Consider the following 15491-nt stretch of genomic DNA (forward strand, 5'->3'; position numbering starts at 1 on the left):
TCTCTCGGAGCTTATTTTAGACCTCACTTGCTGCTGCCCCAGGTTGTTTAAAGCTCTTCAGGGTGTGGGTGGGACAGTTCTCTGGAAGACCAGACAGAAGGCTTTGGCTTGTGGTATCATCCATCTTTGGGGGCTCTTCTGTGTGTGTTGTTATCTTTCTTGAATGAAGTTGAATGGAGTTAGATAGAATCGTGACACAAAAACAGAAAGAACGAAGAATGAAGAATGCTATTGTGGGTCAAGTTGGATACTACTGAATTAGAAGTAGAAGTGTTATGGCTTCTACGATCTTCTCTGTAGCTTGGATGATTGTAGAAGACGAAGCAGTTTTTGTCTTTTTCTGTATTTCACTGCTACGACGAAAAGAAAAATCGGACGTCTGTCATCATGTTTATTCTTTGAATTAGGGCATCAGCAGTGATGTCACACAACACCTCAAAACAATTCACCACGGATTAAGTAATGTTTCTTGTCCAATATATACAGAGTAAGGTCACCCCAGTCGCACGGTCGATTCCAACGAGTCATTCATGAACCCTTCAAACACCCAGACTCATCCTGAGACACAAGATGCCCCCATACATACCCCACCCAAACACACATACATGATTCGCATTTAGATCATCCAAAAACCCAAATATAGAAATAGCAGCGGATAAAAGATCTGATTTGATTGTGATCTGATACATAGTTTGTCATGGTATGGAATGGAACGGAATATGTGTGGAATGTATGGAGCCCGGTGATTCCGTGCGGAGCGCATTGTGCCACAGTAATAGTGGAGAATTATAGATCGATGTCTTGACTCGGTATTTGATCTTATCGGGTGGTACGGTTGATGTTTGAAAAGTGTGGTTATGGTAGGCTTGCCACTCATGGGAGGGGAAGAGAGGGGACGACAGCGGGATGGGTAGAGTTACTGACTACGAAGTGACTCATGCATGCACATCGAGTACTGACACAGTAGATGCTGTAAAACTCTTCAATCCATGATTTGGCCGCCCGTTGCCAGCAAGGTATGGGCGGTTCCAATGGTATTCCCAGTCCGGGGAGGTCAAATTATAGTACAAAGTAGAAAGGTGATCACTCGATCCAGATCGGGTATGTAAACCTGAACGCCGATAACCAAGCACAAAAAACAAATGATATAGAACGAGGTTCCAAGAGGACTGACGTAACCGCAAAAATCGGGTTTTAACAAAGCAAGGATGTTCGTGTACTTCGTGCTCTGAGATAGGATCTGAGATAAGGATCTGAGATAGGATCAGACCGGAATCAAAAGTGTGCATCTTTCACGGTAGACTTCCGTTTACCGCCTAGCCGGAGCCCCAAGAAGCTCTTCCCGGGAGGCTTCTCTGCGCTCCCTGTTTGCTGTTGCTTGGTCCGTCTGAAGGTCTTTGTCCGACCGAGCTTTCTCTTGAAGCTGTTGTCGGTCAGCTCGGAACCATCAAGACTGTTTTCGCTGGTCTCGTCGGACCTGAAGCTGTTGATTGACCAGATACTCGGAGCGGCGGAGTGCTTGACCGTCTGGTGCCGTATCGGTAGAGGGGTGTCACAGGCTGCACTAGACAAGTTGTATGTCGACTCGGATCGGCCTCTGCTAAATGCTGAGTACGGTGCATGGCTGGGGGTTCCGGAATATGGTCGCGTGGCCCGCGATGATGTCACATCAGAGTTGTAAACACTGTGGGAGTATGACAACGATCTGGAGTGAGCGTCTTCAAAGCGAGGTGAGAATGGTCGTTGCCAGAATGGAGCAGAAAAACTGCTCACGCTTCGTAGTGATGGCGGTCTCCCGAGAGACTTGCTAGGAAGTCGTACATGACTGGCCACTCTGTCGGATATCGAGGTTCGAGGGCGCGGGGTTGATATAGACTGCGATCGTGATGCTGGATGAGGCAGTGTTGGAACGGGTAGGCAATTGACAGTTGCACTCGTATTCGTCCGCTCTAATGATTGCCCTGGGAAAATCGGTTCCGAATTATTTGGCTTCTGTGCGGGTTGCACATCTCCGCTGTGATCATAGAGCGCATTGCGCTTGTTCGACGCTGTTCGATTTGTCGTCAGTGGCTCAGCTGGCTGGCGGAGCGAAGAAACCATGTCGGTCTGTTCCCTTTGGATAGATGAGCTTGTGCTGCTTGGGCACAACTTCCCGCTGCCTGCAGACGGTGTTTCATCGGTAGAAGAGGATGGCGTTTGTGTCGAGGTAGGACTGATCACGATTAGGTTAGGTCTAGTTACTGGCTCAACGTACTTGACCTGCTCGGCCACGAGTACATCGGACTCATCATCAGAAAGACACGAGGCGGGAGACGGTGACCGGAAAGAGAGACGGGCTGAGGATCGTTTTGATTCAAGAGGGTTATAGACAGTAGGTTGCAGAAAAGCTGATGATGGAAGTTGTGAAGGGGTGTCAGGAGATGGAAGCTCAATGATCATATCGTCCTCAGCATCGTAGATGTATGACCCCGCGACAAACGTAGCATCGCTAGCACGCTTGATGGTGGCCATCGACACAGGCCTCGAGTCCTTGTCGACTGGCTGGCATAATGATACAAGTTGAGGAAAGTTGTCCGGCTCGTCGACATTAGACATGTCGTCGGCACTTAGATCCGAGTCGGAACGATGGAAGTCGACAGGTGAGAATGAATGGTCCTGGCCCCCTGCTTCGGACTCGGAAATGTCTTCCTCTTCGGATTCGTACCGCTGTAGAGGCTGCTGCTTGCTGATGCAGTCGAGATCGAAGGACTCCACGGCCTGAAACATCTTGATTCTTTCTGTTCACTCGGTCAACAGCAAGTGGCAAGGTACAAGGTTGATATTTGAGTGTTGTCCCAAAAAGAGGGAAAGAGCACAAGAAGTAAGAGAAACTGCAAGCGTGATTCGGAAGAATTCGTGTGCACGTTAAGATGAAACTAATGTGAGGGTCAAAATAAACACAGAGATAAGACAAGATCAAAGAATAATCAAAATGGAAGAGTGAAGGAAGTCGGGCTAAGACAACAAGGAAATATGCCCGGCCGCGACTGGCTGTATATATTGCCTTGTTCTTTCTGATGTACGCTGGTGCCACACGGGATGGAATGCTCTTAAATGGGTGGATCCGAGATGGGGCACTTTATGTCTCTGAGGAAGAAATCGCCCTCGATGCCATCAGATCACAACGGACGGGCCAAATGATCCACAGGAACAGGGTCCGAAAAGCAAAGGCCAGGGGGAAATACCGTACTTTGACACGTGTGACAGGAAAGGGCGAGTCCTTTTAACATGGATGAAAGAGAATCCAGCACATACCCCGTAGAGTATGTGCTCTGAAATGTATGTAGGAGCATTATCCGTGTGTCCTGCATACTTACGCCGTTTTTAATCCTTGCCTAAACCGGATTGCGGATTTTCCCTCCTGCAGGACTAGAGTCTATGTGCGGGCGGGCCATCTTGCCTCAGAAATAGCAGGGCATATAGCACCCTTGCATATCGAGGGGAAAAAATTAAAAAAATAAAAACCCGTGTCATGCGCCGAAAATAGAGTGGAAGGCGTTTTTATTTTAGGCCCCATTTGCTACGCCAAACGCCACGCGGGGCGAAAGGAGGGAGGACATAAATTCAATAATGATCATTCCGATTGACTGCATACACACATTCCCCCTCGTAAAGATACTGTACACCGTTGGGGGAATATTTTGACGTATCAACGTGAGCTGTCGCGGAGGAGAGGTCAGTGCATCAGTGCATTTCGGCGCCGTTCAGGAGACTCGATGGCTGGCGCGTCCCCTCAATGCATGACGTTGGAAAGAGGTGGCGGCAGCATTTAGATTGCAAACTTCTGCTCCTCGAACTGTTCGAGGTATAAGTTGGCAGCCAGTATGCCGATCTGAGATACGGAGGATGTATCGGAGTTATCCCTCCGGGAAGGGGTGGAAAAGAGCATCCGTTGCCAAGAACAGGACCATGGAAAAAACCAGGTCTATGCTTGACTGGGTGTTTTGTCTAGATGTGGTCTGTCCGAGTGTGCTCCGAATCGCACTCGAAAACCACTCGGGTGACACTCGATCAGAAAAAGATGATATGCCGTGCGCATAGCACATCGAGCAATGCCGGCCAAAGATCGAGCGGTGGCCACAACTTCCCTGCTCTTTTTCGTTTATTTTTTACCTCTTTTTTCGACTTGATCTCCTGGTCTCCTCATTTCTCCTCTTCGGCTAGAGATGTTCCAGGTTCAGACAGATTGTGACATTTATCAATCGTTATTATTGCCGGAGAGACCTCCGGTTTAAAAAAACGGAAGTGCCGCACAGGTCAGTTCGTGCGGCCGCTCCGATTATTGATCTCCCGGGTATGATTACACCACATATACCTGTGATACCTGCGATCGAGAAGAACCGATAGCACTCCCCAGCTGCTCTTGTTCCTATAATGGTTCTATTCTGAGTCTGGGTACCTTGGTACAAGCGAGCCGCCGTTGCACTAAGATGGTGGAGCGTGTATAACTCAAACACACCATCCGCCAAACACATATGGTAATATATTACCCGTGCTTCTTGGATGAAACGGCATCTTCCAGAGAATGTCTGCAATTTGCGGAGTCGATAATACAAACATGTACAGTACGTGCAGAATATAGCACTTTGTAGGTCCGGGATTTCCGTTTGTGATTCCATTGCAGGAATTATCGTCCAGTCGATCTTACTGGCTCGAGTAAATCTCCGAGAGACATCGACTTATCGTGGGGAATGCGGTTTCACTTTGTCTGCAAATGAGAGATTGTAATTGATACATCCTGCAACAAAGCATAATTCGGCTCCCTTGCAGCTGCCACAAGAGACTGGAGTGCTGCTGGATTCCAGTGGTATCAATGAGGAATCTGGGATAGGCATCAGTCGAACATCTCGAAATTGACACGCCTCAATGGACACAGTTTATCTAAGCCATCGGTATTGACGGTTAAGGTAGGAAAGATCATCATCGTGCAGGGTATGGAGTATAGAGCAGAGCCCGGACTATCATCTAATTGAATGAGAAAGCGATGACTGTTGTCGCGTCGTCGGCGTCTCCAACTCACGAGACTCGCTTAGCATCAGCCGTAACGCAGCAGTGCTTTTGCGCTTGAAAACAAACACCATCTCTAGATTTGTGGCTGGACATGCAGAAGATTATGCTGACATTTCCTTGCTTTAGATCTACCTCATGCAAAGTTAAAGCATATCATATACGCGCAAACACATCAATAGAGACATTGGCTACCGCATCCTGGGTGAGTTTGAGGGCTTTCAGGACACAATCATCTCAGAACACATGTCCGCTGGACTCAGTAGAGTGGTGCATATTCAGCCCCCGACCCCAAACACAGCGACAACAGGGCTGTGTGAAGTTATCATTCCTTCCACTTAGTCACGGTACGGTCACTGCCAGCGCTTATTATAACTACCCATTGCCTTGGTCACGCTCTGCTTTCCTAGGCGCCACAACGGGAAGCATCGCCTTCTGGGGTTACGAGTTTCGAAGGTCAAGATCTCGCAGAGGCTTATTCAGGGTCCTACGGTGCGTCAAGCTTACTCTGAATGAGTTTTTTATACGAACAGTCGGTCTGCAAACAATCCTCGAATGAAGTCACGATTGAAATTTTTTCCGTTACATGAATCATTTATATGCGGGAAAATAAGCATGTGCAATGCATATACACAAACAGTAAAGCAAAGCATGCAGGATACGCACACATTGCAGATTCTTCGACGTGTCTACGTGTCGTCTCTCGTTCCAACCTTCTAGATTCTATCCCCCTTTACAAACGCAATTTCCACCACTTACTCCGTGATACGTATTCTCGACGTAGAGCTCGTATACAACCTTATGGCGAACCTTAGTCCCCTCCTTGCGCCTGACTGTCGCGATTCTGGAGGGGTCACATTTCCCCTAATTCCCCCAGATTATCTCCGACCTATCTGATAGCATACGGTCGAGTTTGCATGGGCGCAAACTTTCCCCGTCCAATACCGCTTAAAACAACAGAAAAGTGGCCCAATTCCATGACATCAAGGTACGCCTCACAAACTACCCTGTCAAACCTGTCATCCGTTTAATCCGCAGCAATCGGGTTCAAGACTACTATAACCGTTAATATACGAACCGTTAAAAACGAAAACGACAAAAAGAACTAAAATAGCAGGTCCCGGCCGAAGCGGCATAGCGGTATCGAGTCTCCACAAGGTACTATCGACCGTTTTCCCCGAGCCGGGACTAATGCAAATCGTTTATTCGGTATGGAGTTGATGGCCCGTACATGCAGGATTTTATTTCATCGGGGTTTTTATTGGTCAGATGGAATATGTCAATATGGATTGGGAGTTCTCATTACTATACCGCTATTTCGACTCTGCGTGCATCGTATGAGGTGTTGTTCGTTTCCTACATCTTCCGTTCATGTAACGGGTGAAGGCGCCGGTTAAGGGATACAGTTCTCACCGAGAGAAAGAAAACCGGATTCTCGACTTCTTAGCGTCGAGTACTTTTGTGGGTACTTTGTATGCAGTATGTCTGAGATGAGTTGTTCTATCCACCATATGTCCGACTGCAAATGGCCATATCAAGTAACCGTGAATTCATCTGTAAAATATCCATGAACAAAATAAGATAGTCGGCATGCTCCCTTCAGTATCGACCTAATTCAGCTCTTCCATTCGGTGGAACTCCATCATTCTAGTAGCCATAATAACACGATTATGCGATATTCAGCCGGTCTTCTTCGTGATGCTTTGCCTGTGGGAATCTATCAGTCAAATCTGTGCCCGGAAATGATAGAACACGTACCATAGCACCAACGAAATTTTCCATGAGATCAACATCTCGCTTGATCCACTTTTCCTGTCTCTCCGTAAGAGTGACCTCCGGAAGGGTCTGTGAGGAATCGAAATCAACCCAGAGCACCCTATCCTCCTCTCCCGAGTCTCCCATAGATATCATCGTATTTCTCGGATACGCGTCGCCGTGATAAACTCTCGCCTGATGAATCTCATAATGGATGTCGCGCAGGGTATGCAGGCGTTCGTTTGAGTAATTCGATAAGTCTATGTGCTGCGAATTTGGGATATACTCAACCAGGACGGCATCTGGAGGCAGCTCGTCCTCGAGAGACATGTGTAGATTTAGCCAGAGAGCTGGTTGCATGTTCGTCATTGTTCCGTAGGAATCAGGGATAACGCCTGACTGGGAGAATCCTTTTGCTTTCAGACATCGATACGCGGTAGATTCACGAACAAGCATGTCTACTTCAGGTATTTAGGATCCCAATTGGCATGGACTCTACCACGGAACTTAAGAGAGTTTAGCAAACGTAGTAGTGAGATGGGACAGTCGGCCTACCACTTTCACCACAGACGTCTTCCATGAACCTCCACCTTGAAAACAATATTGAAAACGACAGAGTACTTCGACTATTTGAGTATCTCGAGAACCATCACATCAGAAGGTCCAACTTCGCCAAGTTCATCAGCCATCGTGGCTTTAGTATCGTATCAAAGAGTAAAATAAGCAGATAGAGGGCAAAGTGGACTTGTAACGAGTATGTTTGAGCTTGGTAGACGGAAGCTCAAAGAGTCCAAGTACTCTGCCATCTTCAAAGTTGCCATGCATGGAAAACCCTGTGTGATGAAAGTGGTAAGCTAACCCTGCTCTTTTAGTGACTGCATTGCTAATTGCTTCTTCTTCAAGTATCGCGATAGAGGCTGGTCTAGATGGATTCGCAAATACCGCGAAATAGACATGTTCGTCCGCGAGTCTACCGCCTACCAGCGCTTGCAAGTCAAAGGCTTTCTGCTCACAAGGAGTCACTCCAGATTTCTACGGAACAATCACAGAAACCCAACCATCTATCTGGTCAGCTTCACATGTTCCTCGACGACAAGCTGCCGCCCAACGCCATCCTAATCGAGTACATCCCAAACCTGTAGCACATAGACCTATCCAACTACTGAAAGCATTGCCTGGACAAAATCCGCAGTATTCTCTACGATATTCACAGGGCGAGTTTCTACCACGGCGACGCGAGACAGGAACATGATGGTGTCTCCGGGAGAGTCTATGGGAATGCCTGATAGAGTGCTTTGGGTCTTTCGATTCCGCGCAGACGCTTCCAGAGCACGGGCCACTATCAAAATATCAGGAAACGTGGATCAGACGGGAGGTTAATACCATGGAGTGCTTTGTTGATACTATGGTGAGGTTTTATCTACCCATGTTGGGTACGCTTTCTGGCTGACAGGTTTATCTGTCCCCTGCAGGCTCGGGATTATGAAAAGGTTAGGCTCAATCTCACGTACTCCTACTACTATGACTGCTTCTTCGACGGTGTTCCAAAGGAGAATGGTCTGTGTGTTTTGCACTGAATGGAGTCTTTTTCTGCTGGTTGTCTTCTTGATTATCATTCTATGGGTACTGGGACTGAATTTGTATGAAGTAGAATGCAATGATAATGTTTATTGATTCGATGTACACCCATTCGACCTACGTTAAGTGCGTTAACCACGCCCATCGACTACCGTCAGGAATGGATGTACACACAGACCACTGGAGTGACAGCTATAGTACTTGGTTGCTATTACTATCACTCCAGAGTATATTGGTCAATGTTAGTTCCGGGGCAGAACTGCTGATCATCGGTTTGAGACCGAAATGTTTAGGGCAATCTACATAAGACCGTTCTTCTGTTCTCCAAGTGATTTACCTCGCTCCGGCTTCCAACCGAAATGAAGAGAGGATCACCCAAGGCGACTTTCGCATTAGGAGAATCCAATCAAGGCTAAGCAGAACATGACACATTTGAAGCATTGAAGGGAAATGTAGAGTACACATAACCGATTACATATACGTTTGCTATCATCTATAAATGCTACACTCAAATAAAAGCAAAAGGACCGCTGCCAGCAGCCCGAAAAATAAACAAAGAAGACACGAAGAAGAAAATAAAAGGAAAAAAATACAGTCTAGGAAGCCGTCGACTCGAACAGCGTTCCTAAAAGAAGGAAAAAAGATCACCGCCATCTTCCGCCAAAGCGTTTATCCTCACTGTCACAATAGCGCCGTGCATGCCTTGGTCGCAAGACAGAAAGCGACCAGTATCGTAAGGTTCATTCATTAAACAATATAAAATATGTAGTCACCAGAAGAGAACAAAACCGAAGGGAAGAGAGAAAAAGAAGTGGTGCCCTTCGTGGTCTTCGCACCCTTTAAGCAAAAAACCTCCGATGGCCATCGACAGAGTAGCAGATGGCCTTGAGGGGCCTTTAGATTAGAATTATGCTGTGCTCCTGTCACGATTCCTGCGGGGAGATGCGACTGGACAAGGTGAGCCACAAGAGCTAACGTTATATCCACCCCGTGTGAGCAGGGCGTTTATGCCTTGCGAGAGCGGGTGACGGGACCGTTCGACCGGCCAGTGGTCGTCGCGTTCTTGTCACCGGCAGGGCTACCGACAGTGGGGATCTCAGCGTTCCTCATGTCAATCAGAGACTGGCGGCCAGTGTTGCGGCGAGGGCGACCAGCCTTAGCAGTCTTGTTGTAGGTGGCAATGTAGAACGAGATGAACAGGACGAGGTAGGAAGTGATGATGATCATTCCAGCGAAAGCAGCGAATTCCTCACCGGCGCACTTGCCAGCGTTGGGCATCCAGGGGAAGTAGGTGCTCGTGAAGTAGGTGTAGGAAGCGAAGTAGATGAAGCCTGCGGGTCCTGATTAGCTGAATTCTCGGGATATGTCACATCAATTACTCACCAAGGTCAATGACGAACTGCAGGATCTGCAGACGGGTGATCCATTCCTTCCACCAGATGCGGACGCCACGGGCGCTCTGGAAGTAGTACCAGTACATCACAACGTGAACGAGAAGGTTGATGGTGATGGGAACCCATTGCACCGCAGTCAAACCAATCAGCTGAGTGTAGCACAGAAGAGCGGTGGCTCCGTGGTGGTAGGTGTGGAGGAAGGTCAGAGGCTTCTTCTTGAGGAAGAGGAAAACGGTGTCGATCAATTCGAGGTACTTGGTCAGGTAGTTGAGCTAGCTTCATGTTAGCTCCATTCCGCAGATTCCCGATCGGATCGGTATCCCTTACATAGTAAATGACGATGAGGGGCTGAGTCCATCCACCGTTGTAGTCACAGATAGCGTAGAAGATACCGTTTCTCCAGATCGTAGGCAGCAGCTGTTCAATGAACAAAGCCAACAAAGTTCCGCTGATCAGGGTCAGGTAGAGGTTGTGGATCATGAACAGTGTGTTGAGTTTGAGCGCCGGACGGCTCTTCATCAACTCGCGACCTCCGAAGATAATGATATAGTAGGCGACGAGCATGACACCCGTCGACTCGATGGTCGAGAAGGGGGTCTCGCCGCGGACGAACTCGAACTGGCTCGCGGGATAACCCATGACATACTCAAACGCCTTGTCGAAGATGGGCCATAGCTGAATGCCAAACGGCCGATCAATCGTCGGACGGTAGTCCTGCAGGAACTCGAGTGCCATTGTGGAAGTCGAATTGACCCTTTCCCGGTGCGAATCAGGCAAACAGAAAAAGCGCGACAGCTGGAAGTCCCCGGAAAACACGGGCAGGGGAGGAAGGAGAAAGGGAAGGAAACGCTTCGAGAAGCAGCAAGAAACGAAGAGAAAAAAGAAGGAATGGAAGAAAAATGCGATAGAGAGGGAAGAGAAGAGAGAAAGGAGAAGAGAAGAAGGAAAGAAAAGCAAGGAGAGGCCGACGAGAGAGTCGAATATTTCTTTCTTCTTATTCTCTGCGTGTCGTTTTTGGAGAGGACAGTCTGACCCTCCAAAAGGGGGATAGCGCCGGACGCCGCAAAAGGGGCAGATGGCACTAGTCCTTTTTCGGCCTCGGAGGATCATGTGCTATTCCGGGCTTCCGGTTGCATCCAGCTTATACATTGCACTATTTACTCTGTATACAGAAGAGTACTCTGTGCTTTTCTCTATATAACCCTACTGTTACTTCTATTGTATCCCATGTCAATGGCAGCTACATGTACACCAGCGTTGCTGTTGTGCAACAATCCTACTGTAAACCACACGCTTACCGTATGGGGTAATTTTCACATGCACTGCAAATTGAAGCTTACCAATTTTCAGTCTCAGATCGCCCCATCTTGATACAACAATATCTACTTTTTGCGATTCATTTGGTTTTGTCAATGATACTGCATGCTGAATCTAGCTGACCGGAACCAATCAAGCTCATTTTTGGGGTCTCGAACTCAATCATATCGTTCCAATCGGCCAACGTGAAACGTTCGTTGGGGACAGATCCTAGCCCTATTAGGCTTATTGGCAGCTAATAAATGCAGGCTCGGTACAATATTGGAGAACCCAGGGTCCCAATTCCCGGAAATCCTCCGGTAATCTGAGGAAACAGGCCGACGACATTTTTCGACTGCCGATGGTTGCCGCCTGGGGCGAGTGTTCTCAATATCTAGTGAACTGCTCTAACACTGGCTTTTTCAGTTCCACCCTGCGGATGATGCTGATCTGGGGATGGTTCACCGCGTGCACGAGGATTGTGATCTACGTCAATTTGCTGGTTCAATGTGAAACCCTTTACGTCGCATCTCACTCGTAATACAGTTCCTTACGAAGCTGTGCGAGGTTACAAAACCATGATCTAGTTTATAAGCACACTATAGAGGCCTATGTCGTTTCACTGAGTATGGTACAACCCGAGTAGTTGCAGTGAACCTATATATATTTCTGCGGCTGTCAAAACTTGCAATTGACGGTAGGATCCTGAGTCCTCGAGTGCTCAACAAAATATCCCATAGATTAGAACTAACCTAGCTCCAATGATTATCGATCATTTAATGGCCTAAATTATGTACACGGGCCTCTGGCCTCGTGGCTCACGGCTGGACATAGCGTAGAATATCCCGACAGGCTCGATCGAGACGAACCTCGATATTTAGCTATGCCAAAGAGTACACCTCTCAACACTATTGAAGACCATGCAGTGCCTCATCTTTGATTAGTATATTGTCGATACCTTTGTCTATGATAGCTGTCTCAACCAATCAGAGTTCAGTTCGATCAATCTATGACCCAACCAATCACGGCGCATAAATAGAAATCATGACACTGCGAGGGCCTCAGGCACCCCTAGTTCGGGCATCGACGGGAGCCGCAAGCAATGCATCCTGAGGCAACAAGGCATCAACAACCTCACACCATCCGCAAAAACCTAGCGCAGTCGGTTGTTCCCTCTCTGACCTCAACCTCGCCAAAACGGTCTTTGCTCCCCGTCCTGCCATTCTCCCCCCCCGCCGTCCGCCCCAGCACGCCACAATCCGTCCTGACCTAACCAACTCTCGCAATGGCCTCGACTTCCCTCTTCCGTCTTGCGACGCGCGCCGTCCGCCCCTCCAGCTTTGTCAGAGCTTCCCAATTGCCCCGGTCTGCATCCCGGGTGCAGACCCCCGTGGCTCTGGCTATCAACCGCCCCGGCTTCAGCACCACCTCGATTCGCCGCTCCGGTCAGCACGATGACGAGACGTATGAGGAGTTCTCTGCCAGGTATGCAGTCACTTTTTAGCGAGCCATTGAATGGGGGGTTTGGCTTTGCGGGAGTTATCGGGAGTGAAAGTAAATCGCAAACGATTTCCGCACTCCCTTCTCTCTCCGCTTGGCTATAAATACTTTCTGGGGTGGAAAGGATATCGTACCAGGAACATGGCATTGACTGCTCAATGATAGATTCGAGAAGGAATTCGACGGTGTCCAGGATGTTTTCGAGCTCCAGGTAAGCTGAACCGTTCCGTCCACTCGCACATACGGAAACACACGGTTCGTTTTATGTCGGATCGTGTGGTCACAGTTGGACATCCCTGCTGGTGGCCTGTCACTAAATCACATCTGGAACGAATCATACGGCTAACACGGTCTTCCCTGTCCTTTAGCGTAACCTCAACAACTGCTTCGCCTACGACCTTGTCCCCTCCGTTGAGGTCCTCACTGCTGCCCTGAAGGCTGCCCGCCGCGTCAACGACTTCCCCACCGCTGTTCGCATCTTCGAGGGTGTGTCCCCATTCCTGTACTCCCCAACATAATACTCGCTGTTGGACAATACTCACCATACTTCTGAAATAGGCGTCAAGGCCAAGGTCGAGAACCAGGAGCAGTACGAGCAATACCTCAAGGCCCTCGACACGCTCCGCCAGGAGCTTGGCGTTGCTCTCCGGGAAGAGCTCTACCCCAGCGAGCAGTAAACATGTCACATGCTCTCGCTCGCTTCGTTCCCATACCATATCCCACTTCCCTTATTCTATTTAGAACCCGGAAATCTTTCCTCAAATGTTCCGATTATCATCATATCTATGAAGATAGGAAAGCTGTATACATACTCTAGAAATGCAGTTGGGTGGAGTTAGGGTCCCCCATTCTTGTTTCTTTTACTCCTTTTTGTCCTGCTGTTGATTGTGACGTTTTTCCCTGTTCTGGAGTAAGTCGTCTGGCTCGGCTTCTACTTGGATGGAGGAAATGAAAAATGAGTGATGCAGATGTGGTTTTCTCTTTTCTTGATCTTCTATACCTGTACCTTTCTAGATATCTGAATGGCATTTGTACTTTGTAGGCTGCCTACGCAGTTGAATTTCTGAGTACTCGATTGGATTACCAAATGGCTTAACAAAAACAGAGTAAAGTGTAATAATGGTTGGATTTTGAAATATGGACACTCAACGAACACACGCCATAGATAGCTAAATACATACACAGCAAAACAATCGATCCACTGACCCGAAAATACAATTTGATATACTAATAGAAGCTAGAACGAAACAAGTACAACACAAACGACAAAAACAAAAAGCTCATCCTCTTCCCAAACGCCGCCTATGTTTCTATAGCTTTCAACAGAATAGGTTATCCTCATGCACGCTGGGTATGTGATGCAAACAAATCAGTTGGTCATGACACTGAAATCCGCATCGCGATGCTGAGCCGTGAAAATTCGAGTATGTTCATGTCCGATGGGATCAGAGCAAGCTGGGGGAGTTTTCCAGCCTGTGGTAGAGGTGTTGTATTCGGAGAGGAAAAGACGAATGTACCGGCGTTTTTTAATGCGTTCCGACGTATTTGAAATAGTTTGGCCGGCAGTCTTCCTTGGCCAGGAAGGGTTCGCCGTCGTAGAACTTGCCGGGAGTGCAACCGGAGCACTTGGGGGAGTTGGGGCAGTTGAAGTATGGGGTGTGGCGGTATCCGATGTCGCGGAACCTGTGACACCATGAGTCAGTACTATAGTAAATGAAGTGTTAGGTCGAATTTCGACTCACCAGTGAACCTTGGCTGCATCCTCAAATAGACCCAGAGCAATCGAGTGAACCGGCGCATCGCCCCAGCGCTCGTAGAAGAAACCACCAGCACGATCCAGATGTTGGAAGTATGCCTCGTACTTGTCACCCCGGAAGAAATCCAAGTCACCGATTTCAAAGTTCGACCAGAAGTGGCAGGTGGAGTAGCCGTTAGCTTCCTTGGTGTGCTCAGGCCGCAGCTGGTCATCCGTCAACCACTCCATCATGTTGTTATCGGCTACGTAGGAGGGGTTCGCGGCAATGAACTTCTTGGTCTCCGGCCAGAGCTTAGGGATACTTTGCGGCGCATCGAACAAGTTGATGGTGAAACCGTAGGTGGTGTTGCGGTCCTCCATGTACCGGAAAACATCATAGTCGACATCGCAGAAGTACTGGACCTTAGGCTCCACACGCCAGTAATAGCGGTAGTCCTTGAGGATCGGGTGTTTGTAAAACATGCCACTGTTCCAGCGGCACATCAAGTGGTAGGACATCTTGTCGCTGTATTGGATACCCTTCTCCTTCAGCAGCTCCGCAGATTCGTAGAAGAGGTCCATGTCGATCCAGTCGGGAACCGACCAGTGGTCCTTGGGGATTTGCTCTAAACGTAACGTTAGAATATCATTCCCTTGCTTGCGTATGTTTCTAGACCGTACCATAGTAAACCTTCGCCTTCGTTTCGGCCTTCGTCCGCCTCTTGAACTCCTCCGTGAACGGGACGTCGTTGAAGAAGATCCATGGGTAATTGAACTTGCTGTTCCAGGTCCGTTCCAAGTCGCGAATTGTGGGGATCAAGTCGTCAAGTTCTTCGTTCCGTACGAGGGAAATGAGCGCGGCATTGGTGCGGGCAGAGTTGGCGCTGTTGGGGGAATAGTCGCCGTCGTCCACACGCCATAACTGACCTTCGGGCTCTCCGGTTGCTGGTAAGACAAATCTGTTAGTATCATACTGAGCCAAGAATCATAGGACAAGCCAAGGGAGAAAGGGATTCGACGCACGTTCTAAGAGAGGGTCCGACTTCATGCCATTGTATGTCCTCCCCTGGCTGACCAAAGGAGTTGGGCCCTTGTTAAGTTGGAAGATAAGGAAGAGACACAGCAGAATGGACGCTGCGCCCAGCATGCGGATGGGTCTTGCAACAGCCATCTTGACTGCGATTGTG

The 15491-nt window shown here is 48.5% G+C and overlaps 5 protein-coding genes across 5 annotated transcripts; 1 reads left to right on the forward strand and 4 right to left on the reverse strand.

The window, feature by feature from the left end:
• Window positions 1-1275: 1275 nt before the first annotated feature.
• Window positions 1276-2766, reverse strand: ACHE_50972A (uncharacterized protein; the record flags this gene model as incomplete). Its single annotated transcript, XM_043280748.1, has 2 exons — window positions 1276-1423; window positions 1478-2766. 2 exons carry the CDS (start codon window positions 2764-2766, stop codon window positions 1276-1278), a joined length of 1437 nt encoding a protein of 478 aa, XP_043138296.1.
• Window positions 2767-6714: 3948 nt separating this feature from the next.
• Window positions 6715-7257, reverse strand: ACHE_50973A (uncharacterized protein; the record flags this gene model as incomplete). The annotated part of the gene is made up of 2 exons (XM_043280749.1): window positions 6715-6753; window positions 6805-7257. The coding sequence occupies 2 exons, from the start codon at window positions 7255-7257 to the stop codon at window positions 6715-6717; spliced, it is 492 nt and encodes a 163-aa protein (XP_043138297.1).
• A 2127-nt stretch (window positions 7258-9384) lies between these two features.
• On the reverse strand, window positions 9385-10508 carry ACHE_50974A (elongation of very long chain fatty acids protein; the record flags this gene model as incomplete). The annotated part of the gene is made up of 3 exons (XM_043280750.1): window positions 9385-9710; window positions 9763-10045; window positions 10101-10508. The coding sequence occupies 3 exons, from the start codon at window positions 10506-10508 to the stop codon at window positions 9385-9387; spliced, it is 1017 nt and encodes a 338-aa protein (XP_043138298.1).
• Window positions 10509-12354: 1846 nt separating this feature from the next.
• On the forward strand, window positions 12355-13246 carry COX6 (cytochrome c oxidase subunit VI; the record flags this gene model as incomplete). The annotated part of the gene is made up of 4 exons (XM_043280751.1): window positions 12355-12554; window positions 12735-12780; window positions 12938-13055; window positions 13128-13246. The coding sequence occupies 4 exons, from the start codon at window positions 12355-12357 to the stop codon at window positions 13244-13246; spliced, it is 483 nt and encodes a 160-aa protein (XP_043138299.1).
• Window positions 13247-14095: 849 nt separating this feature from the next.
• On the reverse strand, window positions 14096-15475 carry ACHE_50976A (glycosyltransferase family 15 protein; the record flags this gene model as incomplete). The annotated part of the gene is made up of 4 exons (XM_043280752.1): window positions 14096-14252; window positions 14312-14930; window positions 14986-15249; window positions 15328-15475. The coding sequence occupies 4 exons, from the start codon at window positions 15473-15475 to the stop codon at window positions 14096-14098; spliced, it is 1188 nt and encodes a 395-aa protein (XP_043138300.1).
• Window positions 15476-15491: the final 16 nt, after the last annotated feature.

The sequence above is a fragment of the Aspergillus chevalieri genome, chromosome 5 (assembly GCF_016861735.1).
Source record: "Aspergillus chevalieri M1 DNA, chromosome 5, nearly complete sequence".
NCBI classification, from domain to species: domain Eukaryota; kingdom Fungi; phylum Ascomycota; class Eurotiomycetes; order Eurotiales; family Aspergillaceae; genus Aspergillus; species Aspergillus chevalieri.